The sequence below is a fragment of the Neophocaena asiaeorientalis genome, unplaced genomic scaffold (assembly GCF_003031525.2).
Source record: "Neophocaena asiaeorientalis asiaeorientalis breed wild unplaced genomic scaffold, Neophocaena_asiaeorientalis_V1.1 scaffold77, whole genome shotgun sequence".
NCBI classification, from domain to species: Eukaryota; Metazoa; Chordata; class Mammalia; order Artiodactyla; family Phocoenidae; genus Neophocaena; species Neophocaena asiaeorientalis.
This window is the reverse complement of record NW_020174645.1, coordinates 6,871,331-6,893,691: the sequence shown is the minus strand read 5'-3', so window position 1 is coordinate 6,893,691 and position 22,361 is coordinate 6,871,331. Positions and strand designations below refer to the sequence as shown.

Genomic DNA, 22,361 nt, shown 5'->3' with positions numbered 1-22,361 from the left:
TGTTTGAATGAGAAGATAAAGATGTGATTTCTAAAAATACAAAATCCATGAAAGTGAGAATTAGCAATTGTTTAGAGAAAGAACTTACACACCTAGCAAGAATATAAAGACATTTTTTGGAGAACACTAAGTAACATACATCAAAAGTCCTAAAAATTCTCATATGCTTTAATAAGCAATTCTACTTCTAGGAATTTACTCTAAGGAAACAATCGCAGGTATCCCCAAATAAATTTATGTAGAAGATAATCACAGCATTATCTATGACAGCAAAAAATGAAAACAAAACACCAAAAATTGTTAGACTATCCATACCACAGAATATTAAATATTAATAATTAATTAATATAAATTTAGTCATGAAAAATCATACTGTAGAAAGATAACAATGGGAATATACTCCCATGTAATGATTAAAAAAAACAAATAATTATGTATAGCATGATCCCAAATACACACACACACATATATATTTTTTTCTATATCATATATATATATTAGATAAAGACCCAAATTTTAATTGCTTTTAATCCATGGTAATGGTCTATATAGTACATAAGAACTAATTATGAATTTACCCTGGCCTCATTAATTTCTTCAGTAAAGAATCAGCAAAGGTCCTACAAAAGAAAATTTGCCATTTGCTATCACTAGTTTCCACATAATCTTAAGACTCATACTGAATTTAATTCAAGTTCCCCCAGAAATGGTTATTATGTTTTTTTCCTTTACCCTTCTTATTTCTGCTGTAGAAAATCCAGATGTCTTGAGCTGCTCACATTCTTTATGCAAAGCTTTAAAGGCTTCCATCAAATCTTCATACTAAAAGAACAAGTTAAAAAATTATAAACCAGTGACTAGATCCAGTAGGCTTTTCTTAATCAGGTTATCTATTAAAGTGATTACTTAATCGGTATAGAACAGCATTTAAATATATCCTTAAACATTTATACAGGACACAAAAAAAGTTGGTGTATATAATCTGGCCTCTAAAGACTTCTCTGGTTACTTCCCTAACTCTCTATTCACTAGCTTTGTTGATCTTCTTTCAATCCCTGGAATATTCCACCTTCACTTTACATACACTATTCCCTCTGAGAATACTCTATGACTCCCTCACCATTTGCCAGGATAGCTCCTATTAATCCTTCAGGTCTCAGCACAGACACCACTATCCTCAAAGAAGCCTTCTCTAGCCCTGTACCTATTCCATATCAGAGTACCATGGTATCAGAGTAAATATCATATAAAATTATAATTGCTAGTTACTTGTCTGTCTCCCTCATTTAGACAGTGAGAGTCAGGAGGGTAAGAATTATATTACTTGTGGAGACTTCTACATTCCTAGGGCCTAGCATAGTGCATAACCAATACAGGTGTGCAATAAAAAGTAGTTAAAGGAATGAAAAAACTCAGAACTCTTAGCCAAAATTTTTTTAAAATAGGTCTTTTTGTGGATAATGACAGAAAATTAATAATATTTTTTCTTGACTGATCATATTCTGCAAGTCTGTAAATCATTCTAAAACTCTTCATTCAGAAAGACAAGGTTCATTTTTTTTTTTTTTTTTTTTTTTTTTTGCGGTACGCGGGCCTCTCACTGTTGTGGCCTCTCCCGTTGCAGAGCACAGGCTCCGGACGCGCAGGCTCAGCGGCCATGGCTCACGGGCCCAGCCGCTCCACGGCATGTGGGATCTTCCCGGACCGGGGCACGAACCCGTGTCCCCTGCATCGGCAGGCGGACTCTCAACCACTGCGCCACCAAGGAAGACCACAATGTTCATTTTTTATTAGGCTCTCTGCTAAATGGCTAAATATGTAAGTCATTTTATACATATACTTCAAACATGCTTCGAGGACAAACATGTCTTATTATTAATCCTTCCATTAATAATTAGCTGGGCATGTTTAGTAAAAGCCTATTAATAACCTTCCTCCAGGGACGTCCCTGGTGGTGCAGTGTTTAAGAATCCGCCTGCCAGCGCAGGGGACACGGGTTTGAGCCCTGGTCCGGGAAGATCCCACGTGCCGCGGAGCAACTAAGCCCGTGCGCCACAACTACCGAGCCGGCGCTCAAGAGCCCGCGTGCCACAACTACTGAAGCCCACGTGCCTAGAGCCCGCGCTCCACAACAAGAGAAGCCACCGCAACGAGAAGCCTGAGCCCCACAACGAAGAGTTGCCCCCACTCGCCCCAACTAGAGAAAGCCTGTGCACAGCAACGAAGACCCAACACAGGGAAATAAATAAATAAATTTATTTTAAAAATAAAATAAAATAACCTTACTCCAGAGGAATTGGTTTCTATCAAATTTATTGATGTGCGGGCTTCCCTGGTGGCGCAGTGGTTGCGAGTCCGCCTCCCAAAAAAAAAAAATTTATTTATGTGGGAGGGGAGGGAGGATAAAATATTTCATATTTACAATAAATAAAATAAAATTAAAAATATAAAATAATAGGGCTTCTCGCCCCAAGCAGCGGTTGAGGGTCTGCCTGCCGATGCAGGGGACACGGGTTCGTGCCCCGGTCCGGGAAGATCCCACATGCCGCGGAGCGGCTGGGCCCGTGAGCCATGGCCGCTGGGCCTGCGCGTCCGGAGCCTGTGCTCCGCAACGGGAGAGGCCACAACAGTGAGAGGCCCGCGTACCACGCCAAAAAAATAAAATAAAATAAAATAAAATAAAATAAAATATTTCATATTTACACCTCTCTATTTCTTACATTATGTAAAGCATTCAAAGGTAGGGGCTGCAGTGTTCTCATTCTGCTATACTTTTCTCAAGGCATCTACTGTAACATTTGACATAATTATCTGCATAAATCTTTCAACCTTAGAAATGTCTTAAGAGATCAATACTGACTCTATTTTGAGTGACTGCTATGGATGAAATATATTTCATCCAAAATATATGGATGAAAAAACATTTAGTTGATTGTTTCGATTAATACAAATTTTGAGCACATACCATATAGAAGCAACCCTACCAAACTCTGGAGGAAAACAAAGATGGATAAGACATGATATCTGTTTTCACAGATCTCATAATCTACTGGGAGAGACAGATTGAGAGACTACTCACAACAAACCGGCACAAAACGGTCTACATACCTACTATAGAACAAAAGCACAAACACTAAACAGAGGCAAATTTTTTTCTTTTAAATCAAAGTTCTTTGAAATCTTAAGCCTAAATTCTTTCTTTCCATAGTCTTTGATCAGCAATGTGCTTTGAAATCCCAGGACCAGGAGCCAGACCAGCCAGAATCCTGAGTAGTCAAGAGCTTTAAGACCTTAAGGCCAGAACCCAGTATCACCCCAAAACTCTGGAGAGGAAAGTACACTGAAATTACAAATTCCTGGTCCTTTCTCTACCTTCTGCCTGAGTGGAACATCCTTTGAAATCATAAGCTTGGCTTCTTTGTCTACACACAATCTTTGAAGGTGCTCACATGTACCAATTCGCCTGGCATACTGTCAATTTATATCTTTTGCTCCAGTGTAATTATGATAACCCCTTTCCTCTCTGATTTGGATGACAAATTATACAGTCACAGAACTGATCAACAAAGTATTCTGCAGTCCCAAGCCCAGGATCCTAACTACCCACAATTCTTTTTTTTTTTTTTTTATTCAACCCACACTTATTTATTTTTTTTTAAACATCTTTATTGGAGTATAATTGCTTTACAATGGTGTGTTAGTTTCTGCTTTATAACAAAGTGAATCAGCTATACATATACATATATCCCCATATCTCCTCCCTTTTGCGTCTCCCTCCCACCTTTCCTATCCCACCCCTCTAGGTGGTCACAAAGCACCGAGCTGATCTCCCTATGCTATGCAGCTGCTTCCCACTAGCTATTGATTTTACATTTGGTAGTGTATATATGTCCATGCTACTCTCTCACTTCGTCCCAGCTTACCCTTCCCCCTCGCCGTGTCCTCAAGTCCATTCTCTACGTCTGCATCTTTATTCCTGTCCTGTCCCTAGGTTCTTCATAACATTTTTTTTTTTTTTTTAGATTCCATATATATATGTTAGCATACAGTATTTGTTTTTCTCTTTCTGACTTACTTCACTCTGTATGACAGACTCTAGGTCCATCCACCTCACTACAAATAACTCAATTTCGTTTCTTTTTATGGCTGAGTAAAAAATATGGAACACTTCATGAATTTGCGTGTCATCCTTGCGCAGGGGCCATGCTAACCTTCTCTGAGTCATTCCAATTTTTAGTATATGTGCTGCCGGAGCGAGCACCACAATTCTTAAGTAATAAATTATTCTAAGATCCAAATTTCAGGGTTTTTTTTTCTATCCACATACTCTATCACCAAAAAGGTATTTGTGTGCAAAAGTCAATATTTTCATAAGTGATTACAGCTGAACATTAGCTGATAACTATTTTACCTTTTGATGCCACTGGAAATACGGAGACAGCAAATAAACTAAAGTGAGATCAATATATATTTGAATGTGTGCACCTTGAAATCCACTACGGATAGCTTAAAAATACCATTTATATATTGTATACCTGTTTATTGGTATCAGCTACAGTTTCATCCTGAAGAAACTCACTTGGTACCTCAAGTTTTATTAAAAAACGAGCTAAATATGCTCTTTTCTTCAGTTCATTAGTCCTCTGAAGAAGCCAGTGGAGCACTGGGTAAATCACAGGTTTACTTCCAATCACCAGACCCTGACGAAAGTTACTCCTATAAAAAGAAAATAAACACACACACACACACAGAGGCTTGTAAGTAAACCTTGAAAAGAGGTAACATTTGCTCAAAATCCAATTTATAATTTCCTGATTGCTTTCTATGATTATTTTAAAAAGATAAAACCAAGGCTAATCTAAAGTCAGTCTGCACATTAACAATAATCATAAAATTAGGCCTTTAATATATCACTGGAATATACAGGGAGGTTGTTTTGGAACCATTAACCGGTACAGTCAGCCTAAATACCTCACTTCATTGACTGGACAGGTTTAAGTCATTGTTTTTGTCTAGGATGGCAGATAAATGATAAAATGGAATCATGGATTTGCCTGACTTTTCTGATTAAGAGAAAGAACTGACTCACTTAAGACTCCTGCATGACAAAATAACATTAAGAATTCAAGATTACTTTGAAATTCAGTGATTTTCTGAGGCCACTGACTTAGGGAAGACAGGTATTGCCAGAAAGACTGACTGTGAAGGTTTGGATATTAAAGCACAGCTCTAAGAAAGCAACACTTGATCAGATTCTTACATGTCCGTGGCATTTCCTGGAGGTTTGTATTTAAGGATACCAAGAAGGCTCAACATCCTTTTGGCTGTCTGCTCTGGCATCTCCTCTCTGATATCAACAACTTGCTAACAAAGAAATTGAAAAAATGTTATTATTGTATATCTAACAAAGTACAATATTTAAACTCACTGACAAAATTGTTCTGCTAGAGCATAACAGTCACAATGGTCTCTTCAAAAACAGATTAAGTATGGAGGCCCCCAGATTCCAAGTGAGGGTACATACAAGTACAATCAGGATTCATATTAAGAAGGTCAAGCTTAAAAAAGTCTCAGTGGAAAAGACCAGTGTATGAGAGACGTGAGCCAACTTGCAACACAATAAAACCTTTCGTAAAAGCATCTTCATTCCAGGACCAAATCTATTTATGTTTGGAAGTAGACAAATAATTTCTAAATAAGGTACAAGTAGATAATTTAGTTTTTGAGCTATTAAGAAACCTTAAAGATCATCTACTATCTATAGCTTTACAGGCATGGAAAATTAGGCCCAGAGAGGTTAAATAATTTGCCCTAGACGCACAGATATTTAGTGGCAGAAACTGGCCTTCTTGCCACACTTTTCATCACAGAGAAAAAGAAAACTCTTACCTTTGGGTCAATCTCAGCCAGAACATCACTGAGAACTTGTAATAGTTGCATTGGCTCCAGGGAATCAAATGTGATTAAGTTATAGTTCTTCCTAAAAGGCTCCTTATTGAGATTGTCCACGATGAATTTGATTTGATCACTCATAATTAGGTCTTATAATTTATACTAGAGAGTAAAAATACAGAAAAAAATTCCTCAATATTGGTAACAAAAGTTCTGTATTAACAAAATACAGTCAACAGAAAGACAGTATTAAGTTCATAGGAAGTAGGCATGGGAAGTATTCTACATGGCATATAAAATGCTGTGAAGGGGTTATTTTGTTGAAAGAAAAAGAGTATGCAGACTTTATTAGGAATGCTACAGTACATACTGTTAATATTTAACGACCTGTTTTTGTATATGCATCTGATAGCAATCATCTGAATTAACACTGAATTAATGTGGACAAATGAATACAAAATCCACCGACATTAACATTTCTCCCACTCAGCTTCACAATTTCTACCTAGAGGTAAAAACTTGTTAGCCTGTAAACATGCTTCTAATATATATATATTTTTAATTAGCAACCCACATTAATCCAAATTACCAATTTCTCTGGAAAATCAGATCTGGCAACCCTGGACCCACTAGGTACATGGCCACAACCACCTGAAGCTGGGTAGAGGCTGCAAGCTTCAGCCTTGGGGGTGCGCTCTTTGGTTTTATTTTGGTTTCCTCCACCAGGTACTCTTCACACATTGATGCATCAACTCTGCCACCCTTGAGTAATTAAGGCCTTCATTTCCTTTGCCTTCAATAGTTCCAGTCTCTGCCTCTCCCATTCCAAATCATTTTGTAGGCATCTCATTGCCTACAAAATAAAGTCCAAACTTCTTGGATTTTGAGACCCTTTAAGATCTAGCTCAATTTACAGTTTCTCAATATTATTTCCAATTGTTACCTTACACCCTTTCAAACTTCAGCTGACTGAAATAAGCACTGCTCCCTAAATAGCTTTTCCGTCTCTGCCTTCCGTTAATACTGTTTTTTCTGCCTAGGACTGTTCTCCCTTTCCCCCGTCTCCAGAGGTGCAAATCCTAACCATGTTTCAAGCCCTGTCCTCCAAATCCAAGTTCCTCTAGGAGATCTTTCTCAAGCTATCCCCCAGTTCTGCATCAGAATAGCAGCATTTGCCCTCCAAGCTGACCACATTATCTGCACTGCTCTCCTGGAGTTACTTTTCTGTTTTGTACTACTTACCGACAGTTTCTCTTCTCTACTAAACTGTAAATTCCATGAGGACATATCTGTGCCTAATTCTATCTCTGAATATCCACTGCATCTAAAACAGTGACTTCTTCCACTAGACTGAATTTGTTCACAGGCCCAAGGCCAGAAAATAAGCATAAGCCTAAACAGAGTGGCAGTGAGGAAGATCATAACTTTTTAAAAAATTGATTACCTGATTATTTAACTGCTGAAACAGTTTAAACAAGGCTATTAGTGTTTCTTGCACACAGATATCACTTGTTTAGTATGGGAAAAAGTGGTAGAAATTTGCAGACAGGCAATTTTTTAGAGTAGCTATTTTTAAAAATGAATTAAAAAATGAACTACTAAAAAAAGAAGTAAAGAGGTCTTCCCTGGTGGCGCAGTGGTTGAGAGTCCGCCTGCCGATGCAGAGGACACGGGTTCGTGCCTCGGTCCAGGAGGATCCCACATGCCGCGGAGCGGCTGGGCCCGTGAGCCCTGGCCGCTGGGGCTGCGCGTCCGGAGTCTGTGCTCCGCAACGGGGGAGGCCACGGCAATGGGAGGCCCGCGTACAGCAAAAAAAAAAAAAAAAAAAAAGAGAGAGAATAAATACTTCAGTGCTCCCTAATAGCTCCTAACCATGAAATGAAGAGATGCTATTTTATTTAAGACATTCATTGGAGCTGCATGCACCTTGCTCTGAAATAGGTTTTTTAAAGTGGGTGGGTGGAGCTAGATACCTAACATTGAAATGTAAAAATATTATCATTTCCTCATAAGTATGATAAAATTATGAGTAAATGATTATTTTTGAAAAATAAGCCAAAAGATGGTAGAAAAAATAACCAATGTGGCTTAAAATTTTGAGGTTTCCTCCATACTGTTTCCTTTAAGCTATAAAAGGAAAACTTTACATAAATGAAATAAAAATCCACACTGGAGATGCAAATCTTCCACTGTTGAAAGTATTTTAAGTATAAGTCCACGTCACAACCTTCACACACAGATATATTAATTTTTAACTCTTTAGAAATTATATACATGTAGAAATTACACATACACAAAACGTAACATAATGACACAGATATATATTCTTTTTTCCCTTCCCAAAACCAGAAGACTTGGACAAACAAGTAAAACGTTCCCAGGAGACAAAGATGTACTGAACAGGTAGGTTGTCTGTGCCCAGTGGGCTCTGCGATCTAAAATTAGCAAAAGCAATCACTCTCCCTCTTCCAAAGGAAAGTCGCCACACTAATTCACAAGCACTCACCCACATAAGAACCCGAGAGGGTGGGGGAAAAGAACTGAAACCAGGACATGCGTTTATCTGGCACAACTCGGCACAGAAACGACGCTGCCCTGGTCCCAGGCTGGCACGCACGCTGGACCAGCAGCCTCCCAAGATTCCCCAAAATAGTATCTCCACCACCCCCTCACGCCCCGGGGCTCGCGAGAGCGGACAGAGGACCCCACGTCAGACCCAGGCACCTCGCGAGGGCTGCTCTGGGCTACCCTGCGGTTCATCCCGCGGGAGAGCCGCCCGAATCACTGCGAGGCACCACAGGGGCCGACCCCCGATGTTGGGCTTGAACTGCTGCTACCCCTCCGTTCTCGAGGTGCTGCACTGGGAAGGGGAAGGAGTTCTCTCCTACTTAGGGGTTTGGGGGAGCTTCCGACCGCGGCTTGGCGAAGTTACCTCAAATTCTCCTCACGAAACAACTTCCCCCCCCGGAGGCATCCGGGCTCTAGTGAGTTCCTAGAGACGAGCTCCTTGGCAACGGTTGCTAGGCCGTGGACACGTCACTTCCGGGGGCGGGAGGGTCGGCGCGTTTCCGCGAGGACCCGGGCGCGCGCTCTGTGGCCAAGGCCCTGGAGGCGAAAGGCGGAGGGAGGGGGGCCCACCTGCAAACTAGGTTCACAGGTTCTGAGCCACTGCGGACAGCTTAGAGAGTTGGGGGTTGTTACCGTGGCAATAAACTTTCCCAAGCGTCCTGCAGTTTGCAGTTTACGAAACACTCTCTTCGTTTTTCACCCATGTTAATTTAAATTCGTATGCTCTTTCCTCCTTCCCTCCTTCCTGCTTTCCTTCCCTCCTTCCTTCACCAAACATCGGTGATGACATCTTCGAGGCAGGGCCAGTGGGATTTGGGTTGAGAAAGCATTTGGCCTGGGCTTCAAATTTAGATTTTTGACATAAGTATCTCCAAAATTAGGTTACACGTAGGAACAATTGTAGTCTCTTCTGTGAATTGTAGAGATGTCAGCTTCTTTGTCACATTATTGGGCCACATAGCCCGTACTGGGAATTAATTTTTTTCATCCAGAGTTTCTTTAATATTCTGAGAGCCTAAAAAAAAAGGAAATGGCCTAAGGCTCTCTTTGGCTTCTGAGAGTCTATTTTTAGGCACCTGCAGAAATGAATATAGTTCTTACATTTTCATGCGGCTCACGTTCTACGAAGTAGGCGTGGGGGGCGGAGATCTTCATGTCTAGATCACAGAGGAAGCCAGGAAGACTGGAGCCGAGAGAATCCCGGGACTGCACTAACTGGCTTCAGGGGAGAGTTTAATTGATGAATGGTATTTTGAACTGCCCCTATTAGGGTGGAAACCACTGTACTCCGTTATGTCAGCTGGCAATGGAGAAATGAGAAGAAAAAAAAATGAAATTCCTCACACCCTGAAAACTTAGTTGCCTGCTCAAACATCTTTGAAGAAAGCAACTACAGATTTAGCATCAGACTTACAAAATAAAGCAAGACAAAACAAAAAAAATCCCATATTAGGCATCTCCTGTAGGCCCTGCTCCTTGCTGGCTGCTGGGGATGCAGTGGAAGGCAGGGAATTACCTGGCCCCTGTCCTCATGGAGCTGACAGTATATGCAAGAAGAGAGAGGAGAGTCCAGATGAAGGGTCACAAGTTTATTTGGAGCTGAAGGGATTGTACTGTTAGGAGAGGTTCCATCGGACAATGTGACGTTTAAGGGTCAGTAAAAATTAGCCAAACAAGAAAGGGGAGAGTTTTTTGGGCAGAGGGAACAAAACATTCCAAGATGGGTACATTGCTGGCTGCAGGGCGCTTGGAGAGAAACTAAGACAGGTCCCAGCTCACAGATGCTCAAGACTAGTTGGAGGAGGCAACACTTAAAACCTTGAAAAATTAAATAACTCTGAGAGAAACAATAAAAGATGCAAACAAGGGATTATATAATTACTTGATCCTATTGGGTGTGTTAGGAGATTCTCCTGGCTCCCTGGATTTGGGTATTGGATTGCCATTGTATGGCCTCACTTGAGATTTCTTTTCCTCATCTCTAAAATGTGGCTATAATAATACGAGGATTACATGAGTTGATATGGGTTTAGCGATTAGAACAGTGCCTGATACTGGAAGAGCTAAGGACATTTTACCTTTTTTGTCCCCTTTTTAAAAAAAATGAGATGGTTAGATTTGCTCCTTTTATAGTCTAAAGATGTCAGCTATACAAAGGTAAGAGTGGCTTTTCTAGTAGTTTTTAGTTCCTCCTCTGCCTGTTGCTGCTATTACAGTTACAAGAACGTGTCAATTCAAGTAAGCAATGGAATCTACTCTTTGCACTCAAACTTGATTTTGTGCTTAATGTGATTGCTCTGGAACACAGGAAAGAATTGGAAGCCAGTCTGCATGCTTCCTGGGATCCATATACTGAGAAGCTTATATTCCAACCTGAAGCAAAGAAGAGAGACATTGAGCAGCCTTGCACATGTTGGGTCCCTGCCTATCTATCAGACCCACACACAGACCAAAGGAAGACTTGTAACCACCCCTTGATTCATTTAAGATAAAAAGATTCATTGAGGTATCCAAGAAGAGCAACAATTTCACAACAGTGGAGGCATTGCTGAGTACATCCCAAGTTTAGCCACACACACGAAGGCTTTTTTTTCCTTAGATGCTTTACTGAGTCTTCCTTGTAAACCCCCAAAGCTGCCTCTTGGCTGAACTATAGTTGACACTTTTAACAGGTGAAGGGAAGTCTCAGTCATGTGAGACAGCCTCTCTGAAAGATTCCCACTCCTACCCTGACTCTTTTTTTTAATACCTTATTAAGATATAATCCACATACATACAATCCACCCATTTAAAATATACAATTCAGTTGCTTTTAGCATCTTTACAGAGTTGTGCAACCATTACCACTATCTAATCCAAGAACATTTCATTACCCCAAAAAGAAACCCCATTCCCTTTAGCCATCATCTCCCAGTTTGCTTAATGTGATTAAGCAAACCCACCATCACTTCTCAGCCCCTGGCAACCATTAATCTGCTTTCCTTCTTTATGGACTTGCCAAAAGGACATTTCATATAAATGGAATCATAAAATATGTGGCTCTTTGTGTCTGGCTTCTTTCACTTGTAATATTTTCAAGGTTCATCCAAGTTGTAGTACATATCAGTACTTCATTCCACTTTATGGTAGAATAATATTTCATTGTATGGATTTTTGTTCATCCATTTATCTATTAATAGACATTTGGATTGTTTCCACTTTGGGGCTATAAAAAACAGTGCTGCTATGAACTTTCATGTACGTAACTCCACTGTCTCATGGATAAAGCACTTCCATTAGCTAAGTCAGGTAAGCAGGGTATGCACATCAGGGACATGGGTAAATGGAGGGGTGGCCTTTCTTGGATTTGTCTTTTCCTTTCAATTCTTGTTAATTTTGGCTTCTTGGGTGCTCATGGTTGCAGACTATGGGACCTAAGATATGGATTCTTTAGCAGTTTTTGGTTGTAAAATCAGACTGTTGTTGAAACCTACTCTACCCTTGCTACCAAAGCACTAAAATTCCCAATCTGCTTCTCAGCAAAAACCCTCTGATAAGAAAATGCTGTTATTTGGTATTATCCTTTAAATGTTCACCAGCCACCAGTGGAGGAGAAGGTGGGGAGGAGTGCAGAGGAGATGAGAGAGAAACTGGAAGCTGCCCCTTCTAGCTCCCTTATTTAACCTTGTAGATACTGCAAAGACCATCCACAGTTGTGAACCTCTGCTCTGGTTATTCAGAGGGGAAAAAAAATTATTCCTGGTCAAGTTTTTTTTCAAGACTGAGTTTAGTACTAGATAAAAAAATGAGGAGAATGGTCATTATTTCATGTGATTGTAAAGTCCAAGGAAATCACTACCTTCAGATATGGCTTGATCCAGGAGCTCAGTGATGTCATCTTAACTTTCTTTCTCCCTCCATCTTTCTGTCTCTCATCCCCACTTTTCTCTGAATGGGCTGTTAGGAGCAAGAGGCTTACATTCTTCAAGCATAGCATCCTCAATAAAAGTAGAATCTTTGCTTCAATAGTTCCAGCAATTTCCCAGTGCAAATTCTCATTGGTCTGAGATGTGTCAGATCATTCTTGAATCAATTGTTATGACTCCGCTGGACACAGTAATTGATTGGGTAAGGGTGGTTTCCCAAAAGAAAGGGCTGGATTTTCTTACCAGAGGTAGAGACACTGTGCAAACAAGAACAACAGATGTCCCGTTCAGGTGGTCAGGGAAGGTGGTTAAATCTCAAAAGTTGGGTAAGCAAAACCAGAAATGAGTCTGCTTATTGTGGAGAGTTTGTGTGTTAGTGCAAACCTTCTCCCTGATTTCGTTCCAACAAATTATCTTTCTTCAATGCAGACTTCCATCATGGGCCAAATGAGGTCTTGGGATAACAGCAGACCTTCCAAATCCCTGTAAAAATCTGAGGATGCCATGAACTTAATGTCTCCAGCCCCTTCTCATTTCAGAACTTTCAAACAAGAACTTTCCTGTGCAGAGTACAGGGAAGCCAAGCCAATTTTCTGTTTTTGGTATTAAATTTAGACCTTTCATCCTGACCATGAGATATTTCTGGATTCTGCATGAGTATTCAGCGAATGCCAGTGTTCAAGATGCTATCCCATCTGGGGCTACTCTGCACACTGCCCACTTTATCTCATTCTTTTAAAACTGGGAAAAATGACCCAGACATAGGAACAAATTCAGAAGTAGGTTATTCTGTTATCCATTAATTGTCATTTAATGCCTTTGCCATCTAGGTTATTTGGAGATGAAAGAAATTAAATTTAAACCGAAACCTGAATTGAGCTTTGCAGAGGCCCTAAACTGTCTCTGCTCTGGCGATTTAATCTTCTGGGTATGTTTAGCAGCAGAATGTGCTTTCCTAAAATGCTAAAAAGTAAATAATATGTGAAAAGTTAAACTGAATGGATGGGATTCCAGAGGTCTTATTAAATGTGTGCCTGGTACTACATTTTTGTCAAATGGTTTTTTAAAATGGATTTTGTGAGATTAATGGGTAATGTAGAGGAGCCAAAATAATATGCAATTCATATTAGTTCTTTGGTTATAATTATGGGTTGAAATATAGAATGCACCTAACATTCTTACTGTGCTCAAATAATAATTATAGCATCACTTATTGAGCGCTTACTGTATGTCAGGGACTTTGTTAAATAATTCACGTATGTGTCAGAATTTATTAAAATGTTAATTTATGTGTGTACTCCTTCTGTTTCCCCTCCTCTTGAAGCAATTTGCATTGCCTTGAGTTTTACAGGCTGAAATTAGAAACAGTACTTATGCCTTTTGTAAAGGTCTGAAGTCTTTAGAGGAGCTTATACTGGTTGTCCTCAAGGGGGGAGTGGAGAGGAAAGTTCCTATTAGAGTAAGAAGAGAGTAGAGAGATGCTAAGAAGATTGGGAAAGGATCACAGGTGGTAAGTTTGGGGCAGCTCTTGAGGAGGCCACACCATCAGGCCGGTGGCTTCCAGTGTGGTCCAAGCTTTCCTTGTCCCAGGTCTGACATGGAAGCATCAATGCCATTGGACCTAAAAGGACCAGGCAGCCTGGGATGATGCGTGGGTGACCAAGCAATCACCACGATGGGCCATCAGCAGAAGACTGCAAGTGATTCTCTGAGGCCTTGTCACTGCAAAAGAACCCAGAGACTTGCAGCCCCCAGGAAGTGTGTGAGGGAGAGATGCTCAGTAATGACAGGATGGGGGCTCAGAGTTGGATTTCAGTTGATTATAAAATAATATACTTCCTCTAGCAAATCTGAGTTGTGAACTAAAATGGGTGACCTCTGCATCAGTCAGCTTCCTGGCAGGATAAAGATGGCACATTCTGGACAACTGATGAGAGCTTAATAAAGGACTATGTATAAAGGTGTGGGCGGGGTTTAGGGAAACCAACAAGGGTCCAGCAACAAAGGCAGCTATTGCATCCCTAAACCTGAAGCAGCCAGAGAAAGGAACAGGCACCAGAAGCCCAACACAGCAGCTGTATGGAAAAGGTTACCCAACAGGAGCCTTTAGATACAGCCAGTCTTGAACCCACTCTCCTTCCACTCTCTGATCTCCTGCCTGGCCTCCCCTTGGCTAAACCCAACAGGGAACCAAAGGAGCAGGCAACCCCTTGAAGACCATCCATGCAGACTGGCCTCCCAAGGGAGAAAATGGCAGAGTGGGGATCTGGAGGGGCAGATGGACTGAATTATAAATTGAATTATACAGTCAAAATGATGGGCAGGAAGGCCCTGTGAGGCCACCCAAGCCACCGCTGTATCTCTAAGCTTCCCTGGTTCTGCAGCTGAAGGTCTAGGCATCGGTGGAGTTAGGTCTAATTCTATTTCTGCACACTGCCCACACCCATGTCATCTCATTTAATCTTCACAATAGGTCTGCAAGGACAGTATTGCTTTTTCCATTTTGTAATTAAGGAAACTGAGTCCTAAAGAGTTAATAGAGGGCCCAAGGTCACATAGCCAGCAGCTGGCTGAGCCAAGATTCACACACAGGTCTCCCTGATCCCAAAGCCATTTACACCGACCCACTAAACTGTCTCAAAACTGGCTCAGCGGAGTCTGGAAGAAGGATCATAAATCAGGCCGCTGAGGCAAAGTGATTTTGTGTGTGAGGCAGAGGGATTTTCTATGTGTGAGGGCCAGGGTTAACATGCTATCTGGCTTTCTCTGCCTACAAGGGCTTTGCCAAGGAAACTCTTTTCTTTCCCAGGTAAGGCTAGTGGTTTGAAATCCAAGCGCTTACCCTGGAATCAAAGAGGGAGAAGATGGAGAGAAAACACTTGGCTGATGATGGGAAAAAAGTGTATTTTCATTTCAGATGCCTTTCAAGTTCTTTTTTTTCCAGCTGAGTGTTGGTGTATTTATAGAATTCAGGGGGAGTATTTAAGGGTAACCAGCAGTGGAGCTGCATTTTGGGACATCAGGAAGCTCAGAATCATGCGGGAAAATGTTGATGGGGTGGGACAAGAAAAGGCCAAGAGCAGCAGGGCACAAATCTTCTTCTTCATGTTGTCAAGACCTTTTCTCCCTTCTGGGATGATGACGTCAAATCAAGGTCTATAAGAGTGCTATAGATGGAATATAGAATCAAAATGACGGGCAAACGGATGGAAGGCTGAACAATTTGTGGTATAAACATACGGCAGAATATTATTCAGCCATAAAAAGAAATGAAGTACGAATACATGTTGCAACAGGGATGAACCTTGAAAACACCTTAAGTGAAAGAAGCCAGACACAAAAGGCCACATATTGTATGATTCCATTTATATGAAATATCTAGAAAAGCCAAGTCCATAGGACAGAATGCAAGTTGGTGATTGCCAGGGGCTGGGGCGGTGGTGGGGGTGGGAGAATGTGGAGCAAAGGCTTCATGGGTATGGGATTTTCTTTGAGGACGACGGAAACCTGGAAATAGACAGAGGTAGTGGTTGCACAATACTGTGAATGTACCAAATGCCATTGAATTTTCCCTTTAAAAAGGTTAATTTTATGTTATGTGAATCTCACCTCAATTTTTAAAAAAAATGATGGGCAGTCAGGCCCTTAGGAGGTCACCTCAAGTCTTCCAAGCTGTGTTTGCTCCCTATGGTTGAAGTCCCAGGAGCTGCATGGTATAAGGTCTGATTTCATTCTAGGTTTCCCTTCTCTCTCTACTCCTCCGACCACTGGTTTCCATTCAGTTGCTCAGACAAAACAAACCCATCCCAGCCTCAAGATCTTTGCACTGCTGTTCCTTCTGCCTGGCCGTTCTTTCCCCAGATCTTCACCAGCCTGGCTCTGCCTCCTCAGCCAGGTCACAGCTCAAATGTCAGTTTCTCATCTAACATCTGAGGAGGTCAGGAGGTCTTTCCTGACGCTGTTACTTAAAGTAATACACCCACCAGTCATTCTCCATCATTGTGCTCTGCAGACTGTCTCTTATGGCCCATTAGTGGGTACTGAAATCAGTTTAATCATTAAATCAGTTTAATGTAAATCATGATTAACATTTTTAAAAACTGAAATTAAGTGGAATAGAAAATATCACACAGAATAAGGGTAAATATTTCTTTGACAGAAATATTTTTGCTGCATTCAAACCACTCCAAATTTATTGGCTTAAAAACAATACCTTTTGGGACTTCCCTTGTGGTACAGTGGTTAAGAATCTGCCTGCCAAAGCAGGGGACACAGGTTCGAGTTCTGGAACGGGAAGATCCCACATGCTGCGGAGCAGCTAAGCCCATGCACCACAACTACTGAGCCTGCGCTCTAGAGCCCACAAGCCACAACTATCAAGCCTGCGTGCCACAGCTACTGAAGCCCATTCTCTGCAACAAGTGAAGCCACCTCCCACCTCAATGAGAAGCCCGCACACCACAACGAAGAGTAGCCCCCGCTGGCCACAACTAGAGAAAGCCCACGTGCAGCAATGAAAACCCAATGCAGCCTAAATAAATAAATAAATATTTTTTAAAAAAACACTTCCCCCCACAAGTCTGTGGATGAGCTCAGCTGGGCAGTTCTTCTGCTCCATGTGGTATCTCCTGGGTCATCATGTGACTAAGTTAGGCGGGGAGCTTGTTTGGGGCTGGAACATCCAAGATGGCTTCCCTCCTTTCTGGGGCCTCAGTGCTGGCTGCCATTTCTCCCTCGTGTGGACTCTCTCTTTCTCCTTGTGGTGTTTCATCACTCAGTGGTCTAACCTGAGCTTCTTTACATGGCAGCTGGGTACTAACGGCATAAAAGTGAAAGCCACCAGGCCTCTTAAAGCTGAGGCCCAGAACAAGTACAGTGATCATTTCCATTGGTCAAAGCAAGTCATAAGACCCTCTTGGGTGCAGAGTCCTAACCACTGGACTGCCAGGGAATTCCCTAGACTCTACCTATTGACTGGGGAGTGGCATGTGCATACCAGGAATGATGCTTGCCAAACTGCTGGCAGATATCTTCACAATCTACCACAACTGTTCTGTGAAAGTTTCATTTCAGCTTAATGAACACACATGGGTGTTCACTGGGTCACACAATAAGCATATTTCTTACTGTGAATCACAGTCAAAAGGTTTAAAAAACACACTTCTTCCACATCCCATTTTTAATATCTTCCATAGCACTTAGTACACTCAGAACTTAATTTACTTTATTATATCACCCCCATGAGAATATAAGCTCTCTGAGGGCTTGTCTGTCTTGTTCACTGCTATATCCCCAGCACCTATCAGGGCCTGGCACCTAATTGGTGCTTAATAAACATCTGTTGTTGTTGAATAGGTAGTAAGAGTTATTATTAGGTGCTGAGCACTTAAAAGAATTATCTCATTTAATTCGTTTAACACATTTGAGCTCCTACTGTGTGCTGGTGAGACAACAGTGAACAAAACAGACAATAATTGCTGTCACGGAGTTTACATTAGACTAAGATACTAGAATAGTATTGAGTAGATTTGTGGACGTTATTTTGACAGATAAGGAAACTGAGAGTCAGAGGACTCAATTTACCCAAGGTCACATAGCTAATAATTTCACCCTGATACCTGGCTCTTCTCTACCCTGCCGCAGAGGCTGGGCTTTGCCCAGAGATGGGCCTAAGTGGTTACTGATCTCAATTCCTGCAACTGCTCCTCTGAAGGATCAGACATCTTTCTGGGAATCAGGCACAAGGTAGTGGGAAGAGGAGAGTCCCATGACCTCAGGGTCCCTGCCTTCCCCACTCCCTGCCCCCCCCAACTCCGTGATGACGTCTCACACCTGGGGTGTTGCAGATTTGAGCCACAGGTCTCAGTCACCCCCGACTGTCTTATCGGCATGTGACATCCCCAAGTGGCTGGGGCCTGCAGGCCTGGCAAAGAATGTAGCCCGAACAAAAATAAACCTGCCACATTCTTTGGCAGCCCCCTGCCCCTTCCCGCTCTCCAGCCATCCATCCTCACAGCAGAGCCTGCCAGCGAAGGCTGAGAGAGGGAGAGCAGGGTGGAGGAAGTACTGCTGCAGTCCAACCCCGAGAAAGAGAGGGAGAGGGGAAGAGAGGAAGAGAAAGAGAGACAGAGATCACCTTATATGGGAACGTGCGCAGACAATGTGTGGCAATGGCTTAGAGGGCAGCAGAGGTCAGATACCAGACAGATGGAAGAAATTAAACATGGGACAGAGAGTGTTCCTGGGCCCTGAAAACAGCTCTTGTTTCACAGCGAGTTCGCACAAAACCTGGCCCGTTTTCCTTTTTAGCCTAGGCCAAGCAAGATTTGCGTCCTAAACACTACATGACTTTGAATCAGGCCCCCGACTCTGGCTGGCCGAGGTCTCAATCCTCTCAAGTCATTTCTCTGACGAACAAAATTCCTCTTTGCAAAAAAAAAAGACGGGGCCTGTTTCCCAAGAGTTTCCAATACCTCTCCAAAGCACATAAATTTGCTGTTAGTGAGTAAATACCCCATTCATTTCGCATTCATTCAACAAATATTGAGGACCAATTATACCCCATGCACTGAGCCAGGGTCTGGAAAGACAGTGTTGATGATGATGATGATAATAGTCATAATAATAATAGTTACCATGTGTTGATTTGCACTCATCTGGTAAATGTTTCAGTTCATAATAATTTACTTAGTACCTTCCATGTTCTAGTCATTGGTGATACTGAATGTTGACCTAGAATCATCTGGTCCCTGCCCTTGTGAAGTTTACAAGGGAGTGGGCGAGTAGAAATGACAGATATTGAACAAGTGATCCCCCTGGATCCTCACAACAGCTTTTTGAGTTAGCTACCATTACCATCTCCATTTTATACGGGGTTTTTCAGCTTCAGCGTTATGGACATTTTGGGTTGGATCATTCTGTGCTGTGTGTGTGTGTGTGTGTGTGTGTGTGTGTGTGTGTGTGTGTGTGTGTTTGGGGGCGGCTCTGTGCACTGTAGGATATTTTGCAATATCCCTGGCCTCTACCCACTAGGCATCAGTAGCAATAACAAACACCCTCAGTTCCTCCAGTTGTAACAACCAAAAAATGCCTCTAGACATTGCCAAATGTCCCTAGGGGACAAAATTGCTTCTGGTTGAGAATCACTTTTTTCAACAGATGAGGAAGTAGGAGGCGTTATAAAACTTCCTTAAGGTCATACCACTGGCATGTAAGGCTCACACCTCCGTCATTTTGATTCCAAAGCCCACGGGCCTAACCATTACAGTGTGAAAACCTGTATCCTTGACAACAGATGACTCTGGGTTTGGATGATTGTAGACCTCACTAGCTCATTTCACATAATGGAAGTCATCTGTGTTAGTTCAGATCCTCTGAGAAGCAGACACCACGTTGAGCACAAATTTGCAGATTTACTGAGGATTTATCTATTTATGCCTATGAGGGATAAAGGGCAAGGGAGTGAGAATAGGCAAGAGACTGTTCAGACTGTGATGCTGGTCTGGTACCTTGGAAGGAGAGGGGGACAGAAGGATTGGGTAGGAAGAGCCTTGGACAGCAGCACAGTTCTAAGAAAGTTTTGGCCATGCTGAAAGGGAGTTCCCCAGCCACAGTCAGCTGTGAGAGGGATTCCAAGTCAGGCAGCAGTGGGGCTTCACTAGCACTCCCAGTGTGCTCTGTTATTGGCTGGGAGCAGCCCGGGGAGGTATGGCCTTGGCATGAGCTTGGTGGATCCAGAGGGGTGGGAACTAGTGCTGTCAGTCAACCATGCTCTTTGAAGCAGGCACTCAGGAAGGAGTTCTGAGTGGTGCACTCCATCCATGGCTGCCACATCATCAGAGAAGTGCTGCCCAGTAGTTACAGTCACCTTAAGACAAGGAGATAAAGGCACTGGAGATGCAGTGGGCAAAAAAGCCAGGTTGGCATCCTTTAAGCAAAAGGGTTCATTTTCCTTGCAATGTCTTGAACTTCTTAGTGAACTTTGAAGTCAGCTCTAACTTGGGTACCATCAGCAAGGAGGTAAAGAGTGCAGTCTTGAGGGTCTAGTTTGTAGTTTGTGAAAGTGGGCACTCTCTGAGCCTCAGTTTCCCCATGCATGTAATGGAGTTAACCTGCTTTATCTCATAGGGTTGATGTGAGGATTGAATGAATGTTCATGGAATTGCTTTTCAGAAGAAGATGGAGGTCCTCCTGCACAAACTTTCTGCCCATCCTTTGGTTTTGTAAGGACATCTCCCTGCTAGCCACCCTCTCATCCTTCCAACTAAGATTCATCTTGGCATATACCCAAGGGACAACAAACTAGCATCCCCTGGGCTAAGCTTGACAGATAGGCAAGTTGTGTTTGGCTCACAGAGCACTAAACAAACAAACCAGCAGAATGAACCAACACCTAAAAATTGAGATATTTCAGGATGAGGCCAATCAAAACCAGTGAGACTCAATTGCATTTGTTGGGACTGTCTGGATTTCTGGAAATCTGGATATACTATGTGGAAGCTTGGCTTAAGCTGAGAAGAGGCTTCCTGCTTCAGATGGGACATGCACTGACCTGTTTGCCACAGTTCCCCCTGCTCCCTAACATGTGTGATCTGGAAGCCACTGTCAGTTGCTGATTATCGTCACGTTTGTGCTGCCGTTCTGCCTAGAATAACATTCCTTTGTCTCGTGTACCTATTAAAGGGGAACGTGTAGACCAGGAAGAACCTATGTTCTTTCTTGTATCTGCTCCTACTTCACTCACTTAGACCATCTCCTGGTGCCTGTAGCATCCAAGTTTACCTTTAAGCTTGCCATCCTTTTAAGCCCTTCTGGAAACTTCTTCCTAAAATTATCCCTGCAATTTCATAAGAAATCTCTACATTACACCTAGAATCTTCCCCCACCACTGACTCCTTCCTCTAGCCTTCCCAATATGCACCAGTCTTCTTCCCCACACCCACGTCCCCTGCCTTGTTCCTGGGACATTCCCTTCCTCTCATGGGAAGGCCACCCTCATACCCTCTTTCCTCATTCAAATTGACTTCAAGACCCAGGTCAACCCCCCCTCCCCCCCCATTCAACCATTCCGGGCTACAATGAAATTGTTCTTCTGGGAACTCCTAGTACAGTGAGAATCTGAACCACACACACCAGCGCTCAGCTCCATAGCTGTTGAATGAATGAATGAGGGGATAATCTACATGAGTTGCAATAATTAGAAAGCAGGGTCAAGATTAGGACAAAGTAAACAAAAATGTTAGTGGGAGCTATTTTGATAGGTTATGGGTGATTCTGGCTTTTCTTTATTCCTTTTAGTTTTTCCTACAATTGAGAAAAAAAAGATAATAGTGAAAAGGAAGTAATGTGAGTCTGGTTTAAACATCTAGACTATAAGCAAGGTGAGGGCAAGGACCAAGTGTTAATTCTGATATACCCTCCTAACTGCCAGCAGCAGGGCACACACAGTGAGCTGGGAGAGCTCCCTGGGAGCTAAATTAACAGCATCAGGGCTTGTAACAGAGACTGTCGATTCCCTTCTCGAAAGCTTCTTAGTGAAGATGTTCCCCTTTCCTCTTTCAGACTCTCCAAACCCCAATTTTATGTGGTGTCCTCTGCCTCTTCTTCACTGCCGTGTGCTTCAAGGAAGAAGAGTCCAGTCCCAACCCCTGCTCTGATCAGTCTAGCCCAGGGTTTCTCAACCTCAGTACTATTGACATTTTGGACAGGATAATTCTGCTAATCTTGTTGAGCTGTTGTACGTGCCACCTTGGAGTTTACTTGTTATATGAAGTAAAAATTTCCTTAATGTTGAAGTGTTTAAGCTAATTTGAGTTGTGCCTTTCTGTTGCAGCATCTTAACCAACCCAGGGATGTCTTAAAGACATTGCACTCACATACAAATAAAACGACCATCAAAAACAGTGATGATCTGGGTGGTTGAGGGCAGATATCAGCATCTGGAGTTGGGGATAGGTGTGTCAATTAATAGTCCCTTTTTTTTTTTTTTTGCGGTAC

General features: G+C 42.3%; 1 protein-coding gene and 1 non-coding gene across 4 annotated transcripts in view; both read right to left on the bottom strand.

Moving 5' to 3' along the window:
- The window catches only part of IFT81 (intraflagellar transport 81), an 83,511-nt gene extending 74,616 nt beyond the window's left edge, over positions 1–8,895 (bottom strand). For 2 of the 3 annotated variants that reach the window (XM_024758722.1, XM_024758720.1), the window contains exons 1-5: positions 8,825–8,895; positions 5,890–6,054; positions 5,261–5,364; positions 4,536–4,716; positions 733–822 (exon numbers count right to left, since the gene is read on the bottom strand). In XM_024758722.1, coding sequence (XP_024614490.1) covers positions 733–822; positions 4,536–4,716; positions 5,261–5,364; positions 5,890–6,033 — 519 coding nt within the window. In that variant the 5' untranslated portion in view covers positions 6,034–6,054; positions 8,825–8,895. Of the gene's footprint in view, positions 1–732; positions 823–4,535; positions 4,717–5,260; positions 5,365–5,889; positions 6,055–8,616; positions 8,743–8,824 lie in introns of those variants that run through there. The other variant, XM_024758721.1, reaches the window with a different exon arrangement.
- Positions 4,154–4,261, bottom strand: LOC112408869 (U6 spliceosomal RNA). Its single transcript, XR_003005027.1, has one exon. It is a non-coding gene; the product is annotated as a U6 spliceosomal RNA (small nuclear RNA).
- Positions 8,896–22,361: the final 13,466 nt, after the last annotated feature.